Source organism: Chaetodon auriga, chromosome 6 (assembly GCF_051107435.1).
Source record: "Chaetodon auriga isolate fChaAug3 chromosome 6, fChaAug3.hap1, whole genome shotgun sequence".
In the NCBI taxonomy this organism is placed as follows: Eukaryota; Metazoa; Chordata; class Actinopteri; order Chaetodontiformes; family Chaetodontidae; genus Chaetodon; species Chaetodon auriga.
The window spans coordinates 16,279,314-16,303,858 of record NC_135079.1 but is presented as its reverse complement, the minus strand read 5'-3'; the positions used below and the strand labels follow the sequence as shown (position 1 = coordinate 16,303,858).

At 42.9% G+C, this 24,545-nt stretch overlaps 1 protein-coding gene across 1 annotated transcript in view; it reads left to right on the top strand.

Moving 5' to 3' along the window:
* The window catches only part of itpr2 (inositol 1,4,5-trisphosphate receptor, type 2), a 59,862-nt gene extending 35,937 nt beyond the window's left edge, over positions 1-23,925 (top strand). The window contains exons 38-57 of the mRNA XM_076732973.1: positions 80-200; positions 797-984; positions 1,093-1,273; positions 1,946-2,199; positions 2,289-2,489; positions 3,090-3,200; positions 3,696-3,791; positions 3,907-4,026; positions 6,554-6,682; positions 6,772-6,964; positions 7,153-7,278; positions 8,843-9,018; positions 9,111-9,275; positions 9,396-9,579; positions 11,378-11,464; positions 12,570-12,691; positions 12,857-13,022; positions 13,118-13,278; positions 20,698-20,859; positions 22,606-23,925. Coding sequence (XP_076589088.1) covers positions 80-200; positions 797-984; positions 1,093-1,273; positions 1,946-2,199; positions 2,289-2,489; positions 3,090-3,200; positions 3,696-3,791; positions 3,907-4,026; positions 6,554-6,682; positions 6,772-6,964; positions 7,153-7,278; positions 8,843-9,018; positions 9,111-9,275; positions 9,396-9,579; positions 11,378-11,464; positions 12,570-12,691; positions 12,857-13,022; positions 13,118-13,278; positions 20,698-20,859; positions 22,606-22,686 — 3,024 coding nt within the window. The 3' untranslated portion in view covers positions 22,687-23,925. The remainder of the gene's footprint in view (positions 1-79; positions 201-796; positions 985-1,092; positions 1,274-1,945; positions 2,200-2,288; positions 2,490-3,089; positions 3,201-3,695; positions 3,792-3,906; positions 4,027-6,553; positions 6,683-6,771; positions 6,965-7,152; positions 7,279-8,842; positions 9,019-9,110; positions 9,276-9,395; positions 9,580-11,377; positions 11,465-12,569; positions 12,692-12,856; positions 13,023-13,117; positions 13,279-20,697; positions 20,860-22,605) is intronic.
* Positions 23,926-24,545: the final 620 nt, after the last annotated feature.

The window sequence follows — 24,545 nt, the reverse complement described above, 5'->3', positions numbered from 1 at the left end:
AATGTGAATTTCCTAGTCTGCGGCTGCTACTCTCTCAGACTGTGTTATGGATTTAACATCCTGATTTCTGTCTCTACAGGGAAACGAGTTGAGAAAGATTCTACTCACACGCTACTTTGGAAATCAAAAGCTTCTCTCCAAGTCAGAGCTTGGGAGTGGAAACAGCTCATCTGGCGGCTTTGTCAAGCCGTCATCCGGAGGTACTGAGAACCCCAAATAAACCCAGTAGACACTGCAATAACTACTCACTGCAGAGGAAACAACAGCAGCTAACATGACAGCACTCTGCTTCTTAGGAGAAGTGCTGTTTGACAATTGCTGGCAGACTTTGAATCTGGCTAAAACGATTCCTTAAGCAACACATAAATATATTTAAACATATGTACAACCCTGATTCGAAAAAAGTTGGGACGCTTTATAAAAAGTACATTTAAGCAGAATCCAATCATTTGCAGACAACCTGTGTTTACTGACAAGTTTACAAAGTGTTCCTGAGCCCGTGTAGTAATATCCTTCATGTAATCATGTGTTCACACAGCGGTAAACCTCGCTCCTGTCCCGACTTGTTTGAAACGTGTTGCTGGCATCAAATTCAGAATAAGCATATATTTACAAAAATCAATGATGCTGATGAGGTGAAGCATTCAATATGCTGTCTTTCCACTGTTTTCAATTGAGTGTATGTCAAAAAGGATTAGAAAATTCTGCTTTAGGTTTTACACGGCATCCCAAACAGTTGAGAAATCAATGGTAGCAGTCAGAAGTCAGGTTAAATGTTAATATTCAATCTCTGCAGGAGGTTCTCCCATGCTGGACTCTGACAAGCCAGGCAACAGTATGGTGGAGATCCAGTGCCTCTTAGACAACGTTGGGGCATCAGAGCTGGTGATTGACCTCATCGTCAACACCAAGAACGACCGAGTGTTTGAGGAGAGCATCCTGCTGGGCATTGCCCTTCTCCAGGGCGGAAACACACAGATACAGGTGGGCGACACAGACTCTCAAATCCATTATTTCTGTGCCCATTGATCAGCTGAATCTCACACACACAGGTTTGGATTTATGTTGATAACCACTCTGCCTCCCACCCAGAACTCCTTCTATAACCAACTGTATAAACAGAAGAAGTCTGAGAGGTTCTTCAAGGTTTTCTACGACCGCATGCGTTTGGCCCAGCAAGAGATCCGAGCCACCGTGTCCGTCAACATGTTTGAGCTCAGCTGCAGAAAAAGGGATGATGACAGTGACGTCAGTAGCATCAGGTTGAAGAAAGGTACAGTCGAGTAATGAATTCCAATCAGTACACTTCTCCAAAAAGCACCTCTGCTGTCTGAAAAAATGCCTCAAACCACTGTGTCAAAAACAAAGCTGAAAGTAAATAAGGAAGGTTTATGTAAAGACAGGCAGCTCGTGGGGTCATGTCCTGAGCACAGCCGAGCATTTCCATAGAAACAGGACTGGACTGAATGAAAATAGGCTCAAATATAAACTCGAAAACCTTAATGCTTTTCCAGCATGTGTGGTCGTCAACTTCAGCTCGGCATGGAGTTTAAACAATAGTTGAGGATAAATCCAGAATGATCTTTGTTGCTCTGCTGACCTCTGTGCAGACTGTTGTTCCTGGTTCCTGCAGTCACATGTCAGAGGCCATGTGACGGCCCACATCACAAGCCTATCAAAAGGCCATTGTATCAAGATTGGGTACTTTCATGCTACAGAACCCCACTCAATAGTTGCCCACTCATTCAAGGGGGGTCTCTGAATTTCTTTTTTAATATGGGTAGAATGTCATGCCATTGATCATAGTAACCTTTCACATGTTTCAGGCGAACTTGCTTCCTCCATCCATTTACAAACACCCACCTTCTGCGAAATGTCATTGTTCTGTCCAATAATTAAACAGTGAATCGTATTTTTTATATATACCTTTTTATACCTGCTCCAGGGAAAGACCCGGGGCTTCATATAAGGGAAGACATGCGAGGGCAGCTGAAAGAGGCCTCCTCAGTCACCTCGAAGGCCTTCAGTGCCTTCAGAAAGGAGCTGGATCCTGACCTTGAAGGCCTCGGACAGAACAGTGATATAGTCGGTGCCGAGGAGGCTTTAGAAGAAACTCAGATGAGCCAAGCTATCACCATCATGAAACCAATCCTGCGATACCTCCAGCTGCTCTGTGAGAACCACAATTCAGACCTGCAGGTACTGCCTCCCTTTTAGTGATTGCCCGTGAGAAGCTTGTAGTCCAACGGCTGTTAAATTTACTGTTGTTTTTCTGACTCTCAATCCAGAACTTTCTACGCAACCAAAGCAACAAGACAAACTACAATCTGGTGTGTGAGACTCTTCAGTTCTTGGACTGTATTTGTGGAAGCACCACTGGAGGCCTCGGGCTGCTGGGCCTCTATATAAATGAGAGTAATGTGGACCTGGTTCGCCAAACCCTGGAAACTATCACAGAGTACTGCCAGGGACCCTGCCATGAAAACCAGGTTAGTTTAGACTTGACAGGAGGTTTAATTTAGTCAATAGTTAAGTATGTGATATGTTCAATAAGATACTGTACTGACACTGTAGCCTATTAGCTACAATGCAGTGTATATGTTAAGGATTACTGCCAACCAGATTTCCATCTTTCCAGGAAGCTTCAATCCTCTGTTTTCATGTCAGTGCATCATCAAAATCAACTTGCACAGACTTCAGATGTGCTTGAGATTGACATTCAGTCACAATGAACATGTTTTGGATTTTTCAACCTCAGAGATTTAAATCTTACATTCATGCCCTATGTCAGAAAATCAAACCCAGAAGTAGAAAACACTTAGCAAGCATTACACTGGAAAAGTGGGTCATTTAAACTGACTTTTAAAAGCTTATATGAATCATCTTTGAACACAAATATGTTGGCTGTTATTTCAACCAGCTGTCACAAATCATCAATATGAACAGCACTGATGTTTCAGTATCAGTTGTGGTTTAATATTAGATATTACCAACATGTTAAAGTTTTCTTTTCTCTGTGTGTTTGCATGTTTTTTGTTGTTGTGCTGTCTTACGTGCTATCACTCTAACTACATCCCTCTTTTTTCCAGACCTGTATAGCCAAGCATGAGTCAAATGGCATTGATATTATTATAGCACTGATTGTCAACCCCATCAACCCCCTGGGAAAGCATCGGCTGGACCTGGTGCTGGAGCTAAAGGTGAGCCGCAGGTGTCTCTGAGAGCCCTGAGAGGCTGCCTGCTCGCCATGACGCACAGCCACTGACACAGCATTAGTTTAGCAATATTCAAGATTTTTTCTTGAAAGTAGAAATCACATAAAGTGATTATAAAGCACTTATTAATGCCTTATTGTGGGGCTTAGGGGGTTAGGGTTATTAAGGGTTAGGGTTAGGTTGGTAAGATCATAGTTCAGTAATTTATTGAGGGAAAACTCTTAGTTAAAGGCCTTTAGTTGTAGAATCTGGTCATGCATTCATAATGGTTTATAATGACTAATAAAGAGGCATTATGCTACTAATATGCACGCCAATAAGCAACTCGGAAATGCTGAATATGTGTAGCTTAACACAAAGTGTTACTGATTCTGCTAAAAAATGTGTCTGTCAAGTCATTAAGTCCTGAATAACTCAGCTCTGTATTTTGTAGTATTTTGTATTTTTGTAAAAGCTCATTGGTGAAGCCTTGTGTTGTAGAACAATGCCTCCAAGCTCCTATTGGCCATCATGGAGAGCCGTCATGACAGCGAGAACGCCGAGAAGATTCTCTACAAGATGAGACCCACCGAACTGGTAAGTGTGTGTCAGCATGCACACACATGCACATAGAGCTTGGTCCCACCTGAAGTCTGTGTTCGAGTGAGCACACTGTAAGTAGCAGTAACTTTTCATCACTTTTGTGCATCAGGTGGATGTAATGAAGGAAGCCTACGCCCAGGGTCTGGAGAGCGAGGAGGATGAGGACAGCGTTGGAGACAAGATCAAGCCCAAAGACGTCGGACACAACATTTACATCCTGGCACACCAGGTAATAAAAATGCCTGAGCTTGTTTTTGTCTGTGACAGAGGCATTACTGCATTTCCTCTCTCTGTCTGTCTGACCTTCTGCCGTCATCAGGGCCCTGCACTGCACTTGTTGATGTGTGTGTGTGTGTGTGTGTGTGTGTGTGTGTGTGTGTGTGTGTGTGTGTGCGTATTGCATTTTTGTTACCTATTGGGGACCTTTTCCAGTACAAACACAGACCTTGTCGGGACCAGTAGAACAAAGCCTGGTCTTAATTGATTTCTGAGGTCCTGGTTAATTAAGGTTAGGGGTGAGGTGTGAATTGAGGTTAGATTAAGGTTAGACATTCGTTAGGGTTAGGGTTTATGTGTTTATGTGTGTTCTGACATAGCATACTTTAGGGGACACATTTCAAACTAATTGGGGACGGCTTGTCCAATTTGGTGGGGGGGGGTGCAATTGGGGACCAATTGGACAAGCTGTCCCCAATTAAGGGGTAGGGTTAGGGTAAGTCTCCCGGAAATGAATGTAAGTCTGTGGAAGGTCTCCAAAAGTGACATAAGAAAGCAAGTGTACGTGTGTGTGTGTGTGTGTGTGTGTGTGTGTGTGTGTGTGTGTGTGGGGCTCCTATCTGAGCGTGTCCGCTGTGCTGAATGATGGAAGACTGCTCTTCTATGAGCAGGTCATTCTGCTACTTTTCTAAAATTAGCTTTCAGGATGTGACACTGTTTCTGCAGACGTTGGTGTTCACCGATGCAGGCAGTACTGACTATATTACTAAACAAATGTGGTTTGCCTCATGCAGGGTATCAACAGAAAAGAAGTGTTGTATTGTGTGTGTGTGTGTGTGCGCACGCGCGCATGTATTACTAACTACAAACCTGTTCACACAGTCACATTGTGGGGACTCACCTTACACAAAATACAGGTCCCCACAATTTAAATCATTACATTTTTGGGTAAAGACTGAGGATGGGGTTACGGGTTAGGTAAGGTTAGGTTAGGTATAGGGTTAGGAATAGGCAGATAGTGGTTAGGGTTAGGGTAGGGGTATGTCTCCAGGAAATGAATGTAAGTCTATGTAATGTCCCTACAAGTGATGAAAACATCACGTGTGTGTGTGTGTGTGTGTGTGTGTGTGTGTGTGTGTGTGTGTGTGTGTGTGTGTGTGTGTGTGCGTGTGTGTGTGTGCGTGTGTGTCTTCCTATCTCTGCAGTTTATATCAGTTGGAGAGGGCAGACTGAGTCTTGCAGGTTTTCACTTCTGCCTCTGTAGAGCCAAGTGTTAACCAGGGTATTTCTGTCCAACCAACAGACTAGTTTCATCATGACAAGGAAGGTTTTTGTTTTTTTGACTATTCAACTGTTGATTTAGTTTTTGGGTTTTTTTGGCCTCAGAAAGTGAAAAAGCACACACACACACACACACACACACACACACACACACACACACACACACACACGCACGCATATATATATTTCCATTGATGACACACAATGTTAGACGTGAGCTTATCAAGCATATTGAGCTTATTGAAGATATCATCTGGTGTTTGCTCTTCAGGGCAGCTGCCATTCATTGTAATTGGTGTGTGAGATAAGAAACATGTAATGAGTAAATAAATAAACAAGAGAACAAGAGAAAAATGCAGACGTAAACCACCGTACATACTACATTCTCTTTAGTGACAGCCATGGGGTTTACAGAAAGAGAATTACAAAAACTCCATATTTGTTTCCCTGTTTTTGTCATTTTTATTCAGTAGGAACAAGTACATTGAAAAAAGGAGAAGAAGAAAAAACAATTCAAACCTCATGGCACAGTGTCCATTACATTCTGCTGTTACATGACAGCCATCTCTGTTGTGATTTTAGTCCTTTATCTTTTCCTGTTGCATATTTAAGGCAAACCTTTCGATTACATACAAATGCAGAAAAGAAGGAAAGAAAAAAGCATCTGAATTTTTAACTTCAGTAGAAAATTGTCTTACCTGCCAAACAATAAAGGGAAACAAAACAAAAAAGGACTGGGAGCTAAAAATCAAAGCTTTACGGTGCTTTATAGCGAGTTTCAGCTCATTGTTTAGCTCTCTGGCCCCCAACTTTACTGTTTTGGATCACTCTCACTGCTCTCATAATATAGTATTTGGCTGCAGCAGACAGCTGTTCTCAGTGAAAAACCCCATCTTACACTGCCTGCCTCGCACCAAAGGGCAGACCGACACAGTTAGAGACTAGCTGGTGAACATAGTGGAGCATTTAGCAGCTTAAAGAGCTCAAAGCGGTCAGAAACACGACTCCATGAACGATAATGATGTTGGCTGTGTAATAAGCAACTGTTTGCTATCTAGTCAGGTTAAATAATCTGATGTTACTAAACAACACTATAAAATACAGCTGTGAGAGGAATGTGTAGTGTGCTCCATCTACCTTGACCAGATCTCTTTAAATGTGTCCTCTGAGCGGGTATGTTCATCTCTCCATTATTTGGTCAAGTTCCCTCCTCGAGTGCAATGTAAGTTAATTAAATTAAGTTTGTTTTTGGATCCTAGCTGGCCCGACACAGTAAGATCCTGCAGCAGAGCTTGAGGCCGGGGTCAGGGCCGGGTTCAGGGGTGGACCCCGACAATGAGAAGGACGACGCCCTTCATCACTATGCCAACCACACTGCTCAGATAGAGGTATGCCTCATTATCACTTCGTTCATTTATCCTCTGAATCTCCTGCAAATGAACCTGTCATGAGGATTAACTGGATCTCTATCTACCAGATTGTACGTCATGATCGTACCATGGAGCAGATAGTGTTTCCGGTCCCCAACATCTGCGAGTACCTCACCACGGAGTCCATGGTGCGTGTGTTCACTACCACAGAGAGAGACGACCAGGGCAGCAAGGTTAACGACTTCTTCCAGCAGTTTGACAACCTCTACAATGAGATGAGGTGGCAGAAGAAGATCCGCAGTAAGTCTTCATGTTCTGAGTAAAGCTCTTGGAAAATAATGATGGAGGCAGCACAAGCAGGCTACAGGATGGCCAATCATGATTATCACCCAGGGTGGTTATTGTTATTCCAGAATAAATTGAAGGGCCTGCAGCGACTTTGCATGTCTGTGCTGAGTGTACTTATGCTTCCTGTTGTGTTTGCGCAGAAAATAAAGCTCTGTTCTGGTTCTCACGCCACATCTCTCTTTGGGGGAGCATCTCCTTCTACCTGGCCTGTCTGGTCAACATCGTTGTGGCTGTATTCTACCCCTTTGGTGATGACGGAGACGAGGGTGAGGATTTCTGATATTTTTTCTTTGTTCTTACTGCTACAAATTATCTCTTTAATGCGTCAACTTGAGACTGACTGACAGACGTATGCATGGATCAAACCGGTCCTGGTCATATGGTGATGCTAAAGCACATGAATGCCAAAGATTTGCTGCTTTTCTTTGTCATTTATGACAGTAAATGATGGGTCTTTTGGTTGTGGACTATTGGTTGGACAAAAGAAGCAATTTGAAGATTTTCTAGACTAAACAATGTAAAAATAATCAGTAGATTAAGCAATGATGATAACTATTGTCAGTTGCAGCTGTTGTTAGAGCTGGAGCCTCTCTGAATTTGTCTCATGCTTTTCAAACCCATGTTTTCTTTGCTTGTCAGCGTGATGAAGGGACGTCCACCAAAGCTATTTGACCTCCCAGTAAAATCTGAAACTTTCCCTTTTTGAGCTACATCCAAGATGTTTCAGAAATCTACTTTAGATATCACAGTATGAATGTTAAGCCAATTTAAATTCCATTTAGCCTTTAAATTTAGCATCCAATAAACAGCACAAACATGTGGAGACCAATAACCAAACCTCAGCCGTTTGATGGGTCACAGTGTGGACAGTGTTGATCTACTAAACTCAACAAAGAAGTCACAGATGAAAAATAGCACCACTTCATTTTAACTGAACAGTGCGTTATCTCATTAATTCAAATGTAAACACAATTAATCATCAGTGTTATTCAACCAAAAGAAATTTGAGTTTCACAAGCAGAAATGTGGAGATGCTGTTAATTTCTTACGTTCCAAAGAATCCACGCCGGCTATTTTGTTTTATTTCCAAGCAAATGAAACAGGCAAACAAATGAAACAGGCAAACAAATGACTGTGATGATGAAAGTGCTCCGTGGCCGAAGCTAATTGCCAGTTGCTGCAATGAATAATTTGAAAAGTATCACTCATTAAAACTATGAAATGACCCTGTGACATTATGAAAGGCACAGGTATAAATAATAAAATCAGTGATGGCTGAATTCCATTCAGTTGCTTCAGTTTCAGGGTCCTGTTGTTGTGTATGCTGACCTGCTGGGACATTTGAATGGAACGTAGCCATTATTAGTGACACCTGAGCTTTTTCTGCCATGACAAGTCAAATGTCTGCTGTGAGAAGACCTGTTGTTTTTCTGCACTTCATTTCACTGTGTCCCCATTTGTGAACGGCCACCCAGTGTCACCTGAGGTTGTAGTTATTCAAAGGCCCTACACACCTGTAATCCGCCCACACAGGTGTGTTCACTGATTTGCCTGATTAGACTTCAGGACAGTGTATGCTTGTATAAAATGTTTGATCAATGATTGAAGCCACGTGCAGTTTCCTATTGTGAGCCTCACTACGATGGTTTACAGTGCGACCTGAAGAAGAGGTGGACGCTCCCTACAGACCGATTTTTGACATTTTAAAGTGTTGCCTCTGCCTGTGTGGTGCTAAGTTATGCTCTTAGCTCAGGTGAATAATTCATTAGAGAAACACCACAAGAGCATTGATGTGCAGTCCCTTGATTGATGCTTTATTCTCCTGTCCAGGCACCTTGTCCCCGTTCTGGAATATCTTATTGTGGGTGGCATTGGGGGTGTTCACCGCATTACTTCCTGTCTTACCCAAGCCGTGGGGCATCCTGTTCTTCCTGGTCTCCCTCATTCTACGTGCAATCTACACCATGGGCCTTGGTCCTGCTCTGTTGTTGCTGGGCACTGTCAATGTAAGTGATGGAAGATGTGACCCAGTGTTGTCGAGGGACATGTCCGCCCTTGACTTCTTTTTATCCCTGAGCCTTGTTTCCTTGTCTTTCAGCTGTACAACAAGTTAGTCTTTCTCGTAAGTTTTGTGGGCAACCAGGGGACGTTCACTCGAGGCTACAAAGCAGTTGTTATGGACATGCTCTTCATCTACCACTTGAGCTATGCCATCATCTGTGTCCTGGGCCTCTTCGTGCACGAGTTCTTCTACAGCTTTTTGGTAAGAAATCTCTCAGACGTTGCACTTCCATCACACTGTGAGCAGCGTAGCACTTCAGAGGCAAACGCTCTGAATGAATCAATTTGCTGATGACTCACTGATGCTGATCTCCCTCCACAGTTGTTCGACCTGGTAATCCGAGAGGAGACGCTGCTCAATGTGATCAAGAGTGTGACGAGGAATGGCCGCTCTATTATTCTGACGGCCGTCCTGGCCATCTTTCTCGTTTACTTCTTCTCCATCATCGGTTTCCTCTTCCTCAAGGACGACTTCCGCATGGAGGTGGACCGCCTTCCCACACCAGGTCAGAACACTTTTATACCACTTTCACAACAAAATTAGCACATATATACTGCTCAAAATGCTATTTGACTCCTTTTCCACTGCCAGTAGACAAGTGTGCCACACTGGACATCACAAATGTTATGGTGGTTACTGTTTTAGATCTTTTATGAGATGATGATAATGAGATGGAAATGAAGTGTCATGAGCTGACAAGTGTGTCTGATATCAGGGAATATTTGCCTCATCATTGTGCTGGTAAAGCAGTGAAAACTAGCATGTCCACCCGGGTGTCATGGTACCATCCCCGCTGATCGAAGCTGGAGCCAATAAATAAAATAAAAGCCATTTGAAGGCCCTCTTGAACAGTTTCCACAGTGAGAAGTAGATTTTGTGTAGCTCCTACCTTGGTGAAATAAAAGTCTTGTCATTGACGTGGCGTCCTGGTATCCTCATGCTCTAAGACTCCACCCATGTAATTGCAGTGTTCTGGTTTGATTCCTCATAGGAAGCTTTGTTGCATGTCATCCCTCGTCATTCCCTGTCGTTTCCTGTCAGGTCTAATCCAAGCTTTTTTTATCAGTGCTTGCAGCTCCGTACTGTAATGGCTGAATTTAACCTCAGTTAAACTAAAACATGTCCTTAAGCGGCACTCTTTCACAGTGCTCTCATAAATATCTTTGTGTTGTCTGCATGCTCTTTTTCTGCTCTAGTAACCTGATGATTGTACATCCTAGAAGTTAATGAGTTTCAAAGATAACCGCCATGCTCGGGAGTTAGTAGCTCTACATGCAGTTTATCTCAAACACTTAAACATTGCTGACAGGGTCCTCTGACTGTCAGGGCAATAATCAAAAGGATTCTTTGGCTCAAAATGAATCACCGGCACATCTTAGTCTCCCCATGATAAGTCAGTCAGCCAAATTGAATTAGATATTTTTTCAACCTTTTTGGATCACAATTTCTCAATAAAAACTGCACAATCAGTGTTTGCATGTGTACAGTCTCCACATGAAGAATTGCACAGCGTGTGCGGTGTACTGTATATACATGCCCAGACACATGTTTTGAAAACCTTGCATAGTGTGGGAGTGTTAATGAGTTCTGGCACCGTGCTCTGATGGTCAGGAAGACAACCTGCTAGCACATGTGCACCTGTTGCATAACCTGGTGGCCGCGCCATCCTGTGTTTTGCTGAATAGAGCATGGCAGACACAGCAGAGCAGTGGTGGGTTATGTAACCAGCTGGGCTCACGCCTGTCTATCTGTTCACTGTGGGGTGAGCAGAGCCACAACCGGTGCTCCGTCAAAGCTGAGGAGCACCCTGTCCACACTGGTGCTGCCTCGGGGCTGTGACCCCTGCTCCCCGCCTCGGCCCCCCTGTCCCCTCCACTCTTCTTCATCTTCTTCCTCCGCCTCTTGTCTCCCGGCCTTGACCCTTGGTCCTTTAGCTCGTCAGGGAAGGAGGCCCTTTTGGTGACATTGTGACCCTGGTGCGCAGTTCTCCTTCTGCCTGTCCGCCTGAGTCGATCACACCCTAGTACAGCTCCTCTGCTGCTCAGGGCTTCGCCGATGTGCAAATGATTTGTTCAGGTTTTTTCAGCAACACTCCACCGCCCACCCAGCAGCTGCTGCCTCAGTTTACATAATGTCTGACTATATCTTTCTTCCTGATTTTATTGGCACTGACGAGAATGAGCGGGAAGGAGTTTTAATGCCAGAGCACAATTTAAGCAGCTTCTTTCATTTGTAAATTCTCAGTGCTGTTATCATTAATCAACCACACATTTTCTTTTTTTCTCTTTTTTTTCTGTGTAAAGGAAAAAGGGATTTATTTAGTGACAAAGGACTTCCTGACTCGTGTATGAAAGACAGCTGCCCTGTTTCAACACGTAAATCTGTTCCTGGTAAGTTTTAGGATTAAATTTTGTTTTATTTTATTTTATTTTGCTTTACATCCTGCCCATTATGAAAGTCCCCGTTGAGTTGACAAGTTTTAAGATTTTGTGATTTGGCCGGGTGTGGGTGTGTATGTGACCTTTCCGGCAGTAGTCAGTTCCTGAAAGGTTACTCACACACAAATGCACACACTGAGACACTCACACACACACGCACAGACACACACACACACACACACACACAATATCAAACACTGTTTCTAACACACATACATACACACGCACACACACGCACACACACACACACACACACACACACTCACTCGCAGAGGCGTGCACACAAAGAAACTTGATGAGGCAGAGGGGGTGACTCACACTCCTGTTTGTTCTCCTGCGTCTCCATGGATCACCTGCACCATAGGGGCACACACGTGATTTTATCCTTCACCTCCTCTTTGTCCTCAGCAGCTCTGCATGCCATTTCCCATTTACAGTATATATATATATGTATGTGTGTGTGTGTGTGTGTGTGTATATATATATATATACACACACACACACACACACGATATAAATAATAGATTACATTTTGTCATAGTTTACAGAGATTCCATTTTTTTTCCTTTTATTCTCACATTTGAGGAGTCGAAGGAGTGTTGACGTGTCCGTTTGAGGTGATTTATTATTAGTTTTCTTTAAAGTCAGCTGAGCGATCATTTTCTGAATTAGGTCAGACTGTGTTTGAATGATGAGTTTTTAGTTCCTTTGATTGAATTTGATTTAATTCAGTTCAATTAAATTCAGATTACTGATTTTAAGTCAGATGTTTTGGTTGTGAGTGTCATATAAATTAAATTGATCCTTTTGTCATCAAAGGAGGGGAACACCGTGATGAAATGAAGAAGTGTTGTGTGTGTGTGTGTGCGTGTGTGTGTATATGTATATGTATATGTATGTGTGTGTGTGTGTATATATATATATATATATATATATATATATATAAATGTAGACATTTAGAAGTCAATACTGCACATTGTCCCCTATTGTCTACAGTTTTTTTTACATCTTTGTTACCTATTCTGTCTATTCTCACATGTTGTCCTGTGTGTTCTAGATGAAGATGATGGGATAGAGCGGGTGTGCGACACTCTGCTCATGTGTATAATCACAGTGTTGAACCAGGGACTGCGTAATGGAGGAGGTGTGGGAGATATTCTCAGGAGACCCTCCAAAGAGGTAAGACAACAGAATTAACAAATGAATCCGTTCATTTATTTATTCAGTTTGTAAGGACTTGAATGAATGACATCAGCCTCTGTTTAAGATGCAATGAAATCGCTGTCATGGTGAACATTAAATGATGCATTTTCTCCGTATTTTACCTGCATCCGGATCATCCAGGAGCCTCTGTTTGCAGCCCGAGTGGTTTACGACCTGCTGTTCTTCTTCGTCGTCATCATCATCGTTCTTAACCTTATCTTTGGTGTCATCATCGACACCTTCGCCGACTTGAGAAGTGAGAAACAAAGGAAGGAGGAGATCCTGAAAACCACCTGTTTCATCTGTGGTGCGTGCAGCTTTGCGGTTCACCCAATACTGTATGCAAGTGACAGGACAGTGTATTTGGACGAAGCCATATTAAATAGAGCTAATGTCTTACAGGGTTGGAAAGGGACAAATTTGACAACAAGACGGTGTCCTTCGAGGAGCACATCAAATCTGAACACAACATGTGGCACTACCTGTACTTCCTGGTTCTGGTGAGGGTGAAGGATCCGACCGAGTACACCGGCCCTGAGAGCTACGTGGCCCAGATGATTGCGGTCAGTAGACCAACCAAACCCAGAGTACACACCCAGGAACTAGTCACACAGCACTGTTTGTAATGCAGTTTGTTTTCTGCACCTTAAAAGCTGCTGTACCATCAAAATACTGCAGATAAGTCACAGTGAATCACCTTTATTTTGTGTTTGCAAGGTATACAACAATGTGATACTTCAGGAAAGAAAAGGGAAGGATTTGAAACTGCACCACATTATTTTTTAAGATGGCACACAAGTACATAAACACACCCAAGCCTCAAATATTTTATTATTCCAGCAACATATGGACAGAGAAGCACATGCATTTCACCCCCTAATTCATGTCTCAGAGTTGGATTCTTAAACTTGTGCAGCCTTCCTCACTTTGCAGGCTGGCACAGTGTGCTAGACAAGCGTGAGCCACTACAGCAGACGAGTGATCGAAAAAATGAGACTGAGCCTCGAGGCCTGTGCCAAGCATCCCAATTTATTCTCCTCCCCTCCCCTCGCTGCTGGAGAGAGATGGCTCTCTGTGCTCAGGTTGTCTTCACTATGCTGAGCTCCTAACCTGCCGGGACACAGTGTGGTTAAATAGTAATTAAACCCAGTCCAGCTCTATTATCATCAATGCACCAACTTGCTGCACTGACACACAGACAAGAAGTTGAAGGATGTAAGGGCAACTAAAGGTGTTACCGTTAGGTTAATGGATTCAAATGAAGCCTCGGAGCACAATGGCACATTTTGTGATTAACATTTGGCCATGATGGGCATAAAAATGGTGGCATTATAATGAACAATTTGCATAACAAACAGGTGACAGACATTGAATTAATATGCATCAGCAGGTCATCCAGCAGGTCGGGTCTGTGATGCCCAGCCAAAGTATCGCCGCGTGATGAGGTAATGATGAGTCAGGAATTTATATTAACACCTCCTGATATGCTGCAGAGCAGAAACACACACAGAGGGGGATCAGACTTGGGCTAAAACTACATTTGTTTCCATTTTGTCACCTCATGTATTACAATAATGTGCTTTATAAAACCTTTTCTTTCAGGATTTGAATAAAATGCTCGAATAATTTTAAAACTTTAAAAACTTGCTTTTAAATCTTTAGTTTTCCTCTTTATCCTCATTAAATAGTCACATCTAAATAGGGAACAATTAAGTTAGTCATTATTTATTAAGAGAACAGTCAGCTTCATCAAGACCGTGTGGGTGTCGCTTGATCAGGTTTGATTGACAGCGGTGAACAGAAGCAAACAGCCCAAAGTCTGTAATCAGATTCAGATTTAAATGCTGCTAAATTCTGATTGGTCCATGGAAGTTTGTGTCACCTGACCACAGGCAGAGAAGTTAAATATAGAAACCTCTCATGTGAAATAACAGAAACTTGTCCAACATATTACTTTTTCTGTGTTCATCCAGGACCCCGAAACCCATAATAAGAAGCTGATTGAAAAAAAGTGTTTTCAGCACCTTTAAATGAATATTAAAGAAGCTGTAATGCTCTCAGATGGTAGAATGGGGGCTTCTGCCACAACTTCACCTACCTGCAAGGTTCATGAAGAAGGGAAAGAGGTCAACATGCGCCACTTTACAAAGAACATTTGAATATGATGAGCTTGGAAGACAAATATTTCCATGCCTCCACGCAGACAGTCGTGGACGGAGGCATTGTATTTTCAGGTTGTCCATTTGTGCCTTTCTCATGAACACAAAATCACCAGAACACCTTGAGGGAATTTCTTCCAATTTTACACAAACTCATGGACTTGGACTCAAGTATGAACCGATTAGATTGTGGTGGTCAAAGGTCTATGTGAGCTCACAAAGGTGTTTTTGGCCACAGCTGAAGAATTGAAAGGCTAGTTTGGACTAAATCTCATACAAATGTCTCATAGCAGAAAATGAAGAATTGATATCCAAAAGGTCAAAGGTCATCTTCACTGTAACATCATAATCCTCTACAAAAACACTTCTCTGGCCATTATCCCACTTTTTCAGACGCAGACTTTGTATTGATTTTAAATCATGGTTACATGGTGTGCAGCATAGACAACATGTACAGTACATTCATGACATAACAGTGGCACCAAGCACAAGTAAAGTGCAGCATACGTAACTTTAGAAGAATCTCTTTATTCCATGTGCAAAAGGTGACAAAACATGAAAAAATTGACAACAGTGACACTTTGGGAACTTTATGGAAGCGTGATACTAAATTGCTACAGTCCCCCTTTAAGCGACACCTCAACATGCTCACATACTGCAAGTCACTCGAGATGAGAGAGCATAGGTGCAGTGACAGAGGCTGCAATGGAAAACCCGCTGAATTAGAAAGTAGAGGAATCCGTGATGTTGATCTCTGCAGGAGCCTGCTCCATCTGTCCTCTCCACACCACAGCTCAGGGAAGGCTTTGACTTGTTTAGTAGGGATAAGTGTGTGTTTTTGAGGGCAGGTGGGAGGTGGGGGAAGGGGGCAGTTTGCAGTTTCGGCCTCTGTTTGTTAAGCTTCATCTTTATTCTAATCTCCTGCACGACTGCGCTATAGTTTTGGAGCGACGGCTCAACATGAAGCCACTGTACTAATAAAAACTCTGCCCTCCCTTCTCCTTGTTGGAAAAGATCTTAAACCTGATGACCTCAACCACACACACACACACACACACACACACACACACGCACAGGCACACACGCACACACACACACATTAACTCTCATGAGTGCATCTGGTTGGATAGGACAGAGTGATATGGTGCCAAGCAAAGAGAGGGATCGTGTTACACTGAGTGTCTGTTCCGCTGGTGTATTGTGTGCGTGGATGTGAATCAGTGTGCGGGTGTTTGTGTGTAAAATTATGACAGCGACTACAGGCCTAGCAGGTACTGCAGCAGCCACAACGCTGTTACATAACCCATCTCAAGTGGCCTGCTAATAGCTCAGCCCTGCCTGGCACGTGCTCTCCTGTCCCTTTCTCCCTCTCTCTCTCTCTCTCTCTCTCTCTCTCTCTCTCTCTCTCTCTCTCTCTCTCTCTCTCTCTCTCTCTCAAACACACACACACACACAGAGTCACCGACACGTCACAAACCCTTCATTTACTTTACGACACACATGTGACATGTTGTGTGTAACTGGTTCAATCCCTGCACCGGCAGGATAAATCTGGGTGTGGGAAGTGACAGCCAGCGCTTGCCCCTCCCTCAGCACCACCACTAAGGTGCCTTTGAGCAAGGCCCTTAACCCCAACCGCTGCAGTGGAGCTGCTCAGGACCCTGCAGATGAGACTGTGGTCGTACTGAGGAGCTTCCAGGTGTGAATGTGTGTTGCTTTGCTGATGTGATCAGGACAGTCCTGCTAAAGAGAAGCTTCCTCTTGGTGAGAAGTCCCTGAATAAATGCAAGAAAGGTGTGTTGTCGTGTGTGTGTGGGGGTGTGTGTTTTACTCTCATTGTGAGGACATAAATCTGTTTACACAGTCACAGGAGACTTGCCTTCTTATCAGGACAGAATGTCCCCATAATGCAAATCATTAAATGGCTGGGGTTAAGGCGTAGGTAAGGGTTAGGCAAGTCGTGCTTAAGGTTATGCTTTGGGTATATCTCCAGGAAACGAATGTAAGTCTATGTAATGTCCCCAAAAGTGATGGAAACACAGCTCTCTGTGTGTGTGTGTGTGTGTGTGTGTGTGTGTGTGTGTGTGTGTGTGTGTGTGTGTGTGTGTGTGTACGTGTGTGTGTGTGTGTGTACGTGTAACTGCGGTAAGCAGATTCATGTGGTACACTCCCTGTGTGCTGTGTCGTATCTTGACACTCTTGCTGGGTGTTGTTTACAAGCGACGTCATTCAACAGCCAGAACTCCCTTATTTTTAGCTTGAGTTCCTGACCAAAGTGCACAGCACTGCACATGAAGTAAATAATGTATATTACTGTGCACAAACCCAAAGCGCCAAGAGCTACAGTGATGTCTGTGTGACTTTTGTTGTACAATTTTTCTTGACTTGTGGCGAGAATATAAAAAGCATTACATTGGTGCCACTCTAGCTACAGCTAATTTCACACTAAATTAATTTAATTCTGATGATATTAAATTTCATCTCCAAACTGTCTAAAACAATCACAACTGTCTGTTTTTGCAACCCATTGTAATTTCTCAGAGTTTCTCATTTTTTCTGACAAATCCAAAGATATGAAATTACAAGTTGTTTATGAAAAGGAGAAAAGCAAGCAAATCCTTACTTAAAGAAACTGTAACCATCAAATGTTTGAGAGTTTTAGTTAATAAATAACTCAAAACTATTCACGGTTGATCATCTAATAGATGATTCATTCATTACTGAATTTGACTAAACTTGCTGTTTGAGAGGTCTTCCAGGTCTTGACTACAGTGCCTGACATCGTTGATCTGAGGTTGTTTCCACAGTATGTTTACAGCACTGACTTTACTGGTGTGTGCAGCTGCTCTGTGCACAGCTGAAGTGCACGGTGCACATGTACGTGGTGAAACACACGGCGATGGCAGCAGAGTGAGAAGCACATGAATGTCTGAAATTCATGCTCACTGAGGTGTTTAAATGGATCAGCGAAGCAACACTAAAGCCTCGACTCATTCAGACAGCGCAGCCCTGCACACAGTGGACCACTGTACAGTCTAACCAACTGCAGTGAGACATGTGTGGGATAGTTCAGTTTCAGTGCAGTCATTGTTCAACTTTAACTCTAGAGACAATGCTTCAACGTGAGTGGCTGTACATTCAAACAGGATGTTGTACCCGCGCTTAATAATGTACTGTAAGTCTCTTTATTGAATCTTTGAGGTTACCTAATCCATCAGCTATAGATGATTTGACAGCATGAGCAAACAAGCACCAGATAGTCCTCATTTTCAGTGATGCTGAAACTTTGTCTTTGAGCTCACAGAACCTCCACTGTGTTTTAGAAGCTGTGAGAAGGAAAACTAGTCTTTTTTTTACTCTGTCACCCCCTTGATGCCTGAGGCCCAAATTAGCCCAAGATTTTCAGACAAGGTCTTACAGAATGACTTGATTCATACTGTGTAGCTCAGCAACCGAACTTAATCGGTCTAACTGCTTCCCTGTAGCCGAAGAAGGAGAAAGTGTTGTAGTCAACAGTAAAAAGTAGCCAGTGTTGAAAACAACCAAAATAAAAGCACATTAAGGAAGTAAAAAAGCAAGTCTGAGGCACATATATGTGTTACATAAATCAACCCGAAATCTGTCTTCAACTTAGTGATTAAGCCACTTCTTTAAGGAAGAAAAGCTCACATAGTGTACGCTTTATCAGTGTAACAAGGGTCTAAATATGTGGCAAAAGTAGTAGAGAGCAGCACCTCATCAGTAATCTAAAGTGAAAGAAGAATTATCTCATTTTAGAGTGAACAGGTACAGTACATGGAAAGCTTCCCAGCAGCAGTATGTGTATGTGTATTTGTAATCAGTTAGTTTTCACCAGTCCTCACCTCCCTGCCTCAGAAGGCCCCTCTCTCTGCATTTCTAACCCTCAGCTCAACTGTCAGTGGAAGGCTGCTTGCTAACATGCTAACATTTTTCATGGTAACGCATCGATGGAATGCTGAAATTTGAACGGAATGATGCTAAATGTTGCATGCTACATGTGAGAATGTAAACATTAGCATGTTAGCATGCTATTAACCTCAAAGCAGTCTGACAGTCTACATGTAAAAAGTGGAAAAAAAAAAAAAAAGGAAATAAATGTAAGATGCTTAAATGTACAATTTAGACTGATGAAGGTTGAGTCAAGTGAGACAAAGTAGAGCAGAACCTGACAAGCCTGTCTGTGTCTGAGATGAGTTTAGACTGCACAGAAGATGAATCCTGTTCATTTAGGCTGTACAATGGCTATTATTTCCTCTGCTGCCATACGTAGCCTACGTACTGTATTTTAGCCCACGAGTGGAAAAGAAAAGATCTCAGAAAAGCAAAGTTTCCTCATTACTTCTCATCTGCTTTGTTTTCTGGTGAAGTGAACAGTACAGGCCAATATAGACTTTTATTCGTGCGTTTCTATAACCTCAAATTACTGGAAAAGGCTGCTTTACAGTGCCTTTCTAATGAATATATTGATTACTAAATATGGCGTACATGCTGTTCATTTTAAAGCCAGTGTTTCATAAATTGAAAAGCTAATTCCAGATTTTGGCTGACTTAAACTGTAGAATTAAGCGAGGGTTTGTCAGCGTTAGTCATTAGTGTAATAATGATTAGAATATGAGGGATTTTATTTTTTAATCTTTGTCTCCTGGTCCTATTTTCAGAGACAAAGTGAATTTAGATTTGGAGTGGCAATCCCACGATATGTCACAGCCATTAATGTTGCACTCGGCAAAGTGTGATAAACTCATTAATTAAGGAAACAAAAACAAATAACCCACACACCCCACACTCATTTCCACCCTCAGACTCTCCTCTCCTCGTGTCCTCTTCTCTGTCCTCGGCATCTCACACTCTGATCAGCTTTTCTATCCCTGTAGTCTATTCTTATATAAGAGTAGGTGGGAGAATACCTCACTCCTCCTACTGGACTTAATGTGGTGCCAGTCAAATCCCACTCTCAGCACCTTTTAAGTCATTTTTTATCAGAAGAACTGGCAAAGGAATATTACATAAGATCAGCTGATGGCAGTCTGTCTCTGTGTAACCTATCTCACTTTTGGAGAGGCACAAGAGCATGCGTGTTGTAAAACACACACTCTTGCTCACAGTCTGCTGCGTCCATATCCATGCAGATGCACACCAACAGTACACACACCCACACATGTACAAAGGCAGACGCACTTAAGTCCTATTACATAATGCTATAGGTTTGTTTTGGTCGCTGTTTTCTCATAGCGTCAGATGCAGATGGTGTGCTCCGTCCACCGCACTGCTGGAAAAACATAATAAACTAAATGTCTCAGTTTTGCAGGAGGGTGTGCGCACACACACACACACACACACACATACACACACATAGATAACACTATACTCCCAGTTGTGTTCTCTGTAGACGACAGTGACTCATCCCCACATCAACAGTGTGTTTATGGAGTGGGTGAGAATTGAAATGCCAGTTGCTGTTCATTTAGTATATAATTGCTATGCGCAGTATCCAAGAGGCAGTAATGCTGCTTAAAAATTTTACACCGTCGAGGCCGAAACAGAGAGCAGCTTCCACTCTGATGGATTGATTAATATTAAACCTCCACGCTGGTCTCCAGTTACCAATACCTCTCTGTTTACTCTCCTCCTGCAGTCTGGCTTCAGCTCAGTAATGCTCCCTGCATGTCTATGCAAATCCTCCTTGCCGTTGTCTGTGCCAGCATACTATTGCTGCTGTCTCGCTGACCTGCTGAGTCAGCTCTGTTTCAGCCTTTTAGTCCTTTCACCTTTCTCACTGTCTCTCTCCTTCTCTCCTCCCAGGAGAAGAACTTGGAGTGGTTCCCCCGTATGAGAGCCATGTCTCTGGTGAGCAGCGAGGGAGACAACGAGCAGAATGAGATGCGCTCTCTGCAGGAGAAACTGGACAGCACTGTCACTCTGGTGGCTCAGCTGTCCGGCCAGCTGGCTGAGCTCAAGGAACAGGTAGAGTGCCACTTCAGAGAGTTTTTCATTCTCTAGTCTGAGCACTGTAGAAGTCTGAAATGAATGCCTGAACAATAATCTTAAACAAAACCGTCTTGCTTTTAAAGGTATTTATCACATTCTTGTTTAAAAGCTTGCTGCCAGCTGTAGCACATAGGCTGTAAACTCCACCTGCTGCCTGACCCCGAGAGTACTTTCACCTAAAAACACTCACAAGGCAACGGGTCGGCATCTGCAGTTTCACTTTGCTATCCATCTCTGCACTGAGATGGATTCTGTCAGACCCTTGATGCTCCTGAACGCAGCACGACAGGTGACTATCGCGTCAGCGATCAACACAACTGAGAGCCGCCAGTGAGCCTCTGGCTGTTTGGATGACTAGCTCTGCTGCTGCAGTGTGACTGATCACTCTCATCACCTGCCTTCCCTGCATGTGATTCCAGTCACAGGCCTGTCCTTGTTCCTCTTCTGCCAGATGTGTGAAAACAGCTCCTACTGGGGCAGAATCACACTCCGATAAACAAAACAACAACCTCTGCCGACCTCAGTAAACAGTTAAGTCTGTGACAGCTCCCTGCTGGCTGGGATCCCTCATGTAACCCCCTGTAACAACCAAGGTTGCGTGCTGTTGAAGTTCTCTTGAGCAGGATGCCGATACTTTATTTCTGAATCTGTAGTTTGGGTCAACTGCAGGCCATTTACTATTCTTATTTCGGTTTCCTGTTGTCTATATTGACTAATATGGAGTCATGGGGTTAGCAAGGATGCCACTCTGCCTTCAGGACAGACAGAAATTTTAGTGTGCGCCACGAGAGGTGAGCGTGTTTGTGCAGGCCAAACCACAGCTCTGCAGTCACGAGGGGAGGCCTGCAGGTCTCAAACTGTTTCTGATTGAGAAGAAGTTCTGCTTCAGCTCCTCATTACAGCCTCTGCTGACCTCGGCACTTTACATTATCACAATTGAGATTGTGTGTGTGCGCCTGCTGCTATTTATTCTCGTGAATTTTATGGTTCTGCACAGCATACTCGATTTCCTTTAATCTGCATGCACAATTTATGGTTTATGAACCAGTGGCCTTCATTTATGACGTCAACACTGAAACCACTGCAAATGTGTTGGTTGTGAGAAACCAGCCGCTTCTGATTCAGGAAACCCCCCACACACACACACTTACACAACATCCAACATGCAGGTCACACTTCTGCACAGTGTCCGCTAATGAAGTTTCCATAGGACGTTTTAGTTTCCAGCCATAACAGAACAAAGCGATCTGCATACAAGAGATGAGAGGAGAGGATTCATCTCTTCAACAACATCTCCCTCAAATGTTGACATGCAAATTTGAAAGTAATAACAAAACTTCGAATTTCAGCATTTGAAATGTGTAATGTGACAAGTATTTTTGTGCCTTTCAGTATTTTTTGTCACGGCTAATCCCGACTCATTTCTTATAGTAACGTGAGATTCATTCGGTTTTGCCTAAATAAATTTACTGGCTCTTAGAGTAGAGATTAAGAGCATCATTTCACCTGCACTCCAAATTCTAATAGATAAACCCTCCTCTCTGGAATGTAATAATTATGTATGCATATGGTGGGAACATTGCATTTTGCATAATGAAGTGCCCACTAAGACAATAGCGGCACAAATTCAGCTTTGCACATCATGTGTATGCTGCATGCTAAATTAAAAGCCACTCCAGGCTGATGTTTTTCTTCATGTCTTTCTGCCCATCTCCTCCACAGATGACTGAACAGAGGAAGAACAAGCAGAGGCTTGGATTCCTGGGTCCTCCTCAGCCCAACCATCACATCCCAGCCCACTGAGGGGTTCAAGGTTCAGACAGGACACAGTGGCACGCCACTCGACCGCGGGCTCGCAGTAGAAAACAAATAGAAATGCAGACACACAATTCCAGCCTTAAGAACAATACACGTACTGTGAGTACACTTGCGATTACTGATGTGGCCGGCAAGTGTTGACACATCATTTTTGACATAGTGCCTTTTCTATGACACATTCACTGCCTTATGGGATACAAACTGTGCCTTATGTCGGCCTAGAGGAGCATTGCTTTTCAGGCTGTACACACCCTCCAACAGAGGAACTCGTCTCTGTGAATGATTGGCCAGGCGTGGCACACATCTGCCAGTGTAGCGTTAGTGTGCCGAACTGATTGAGGGAAATGTTAAGGTTAGGTTAAGTCTGTGGATGGCCTTCGTTCCTCGACTGTCTTAGCACGCATGTGTCAGGGAGCGGACCGACTGACTGCACAGAGGTCAGTGAATGGCGGTGAAAAGAGAAGTCGTGGTTTTTCTTGCATCACCGATTGGCCTCCAGGCAAAGGACATTAAATATTCTTCCCTTTACCTTTTAGATTTCTGATGGTGTTCCTGAGAAAATTTACGGTTCAAAACTGGAGTATTTGCATTGTGGAAAAGGAATCATGCTGCCTTATTTGTTAACTTTTCTAAACAGTACATTGCAATTGCTGAAAGTGCACTTTTTAAAAAAAGGGTAAAATTTGAAGCTTGTACCTGAAACATTGCTTAGTTTGGGGTATTATTTTTGCATGCTTTGTTTTTAAAAATGCATTCACTGCACCATTTCAGTTGCCTTTTTACAGATTTCTCTGAGTGTGTAAGTAACAGAAATGTGAATACCTGTGCAGAACTTACTTGAAATTTCTTTCTAAGTCTAAATCTTATATTGGTACCTAATGTAGTACTGACTGAAGATGATGAGCTTACAATTTCTTGTTACAATAACATGCTCATGTCTGTAGAGATGTCAGCTAATATATTTACTGTATCCGCTCAAATGATCTTCATGTTCTTCTGTTTCTTAACGTGTCATTATTAATGTAAATCATCCTCACTAGTCTCTGTCAGACTGCAGTCGATTAAGTCTGAACTTGTGTTTTAAACTTGCACAAACTAACGGCAGATTACAAGTGCACGCACTTGATGGAAACTGTTCTTTCACACTTTCCAGTTTTCTGTACAAAGTGTACAGAAAACTGTGTGTTTTATGTGGTCGGATGTTGTAATAAATTTGTAACGAGACTCCTTGGCGTGCTTTGTGTCAACAGCTTTCTAGTAGAGTTTGCAGCAGTCCTTGTTGCTGTTGGGGATGAATGAGCACTCCCCCACACTCTCCCTGACCCCTTCTGCACCCACCCACCCACCCACCCACCCACTGTTTACTCACACTTCAACTTGTCCATGAAGGGGAGCACAGGACCTATGAAAAGACAGGGTCAGATTTCAGCTCATGCACCAGGGAAGTCATCTAATATTAAAAGTAAACCACAGATATACTGTGCATGTTGTCCCTCTACTGTTTTTGTTTGCCACATCTTGACTTTAAATTGCAGCTAATTAATAGCTGATATGAAAAATGTCTGTTGTTCCTTCATCAGTCTTCATTGTGAGTTTGCTGTTATCCAAGTCTCATACTCTTTTTAAGATTTAGAAATCAAAATACAGAAAGAAGATGCAGGAATCTAAAAATATTTTCTAGAACAGTGATTCCCAACCAGGGGTGCTCCTGTCCCAGAAAATAATGGATATATAGCTGAAATGTTTTGCTAATAGATTGATGGTTAAATAGTGAGTAATGGGTAGTTAAATGAGTGAATGATGCAGCTCCTGCTAATAGAAGTGGTCATAATAAGAATGCAAAC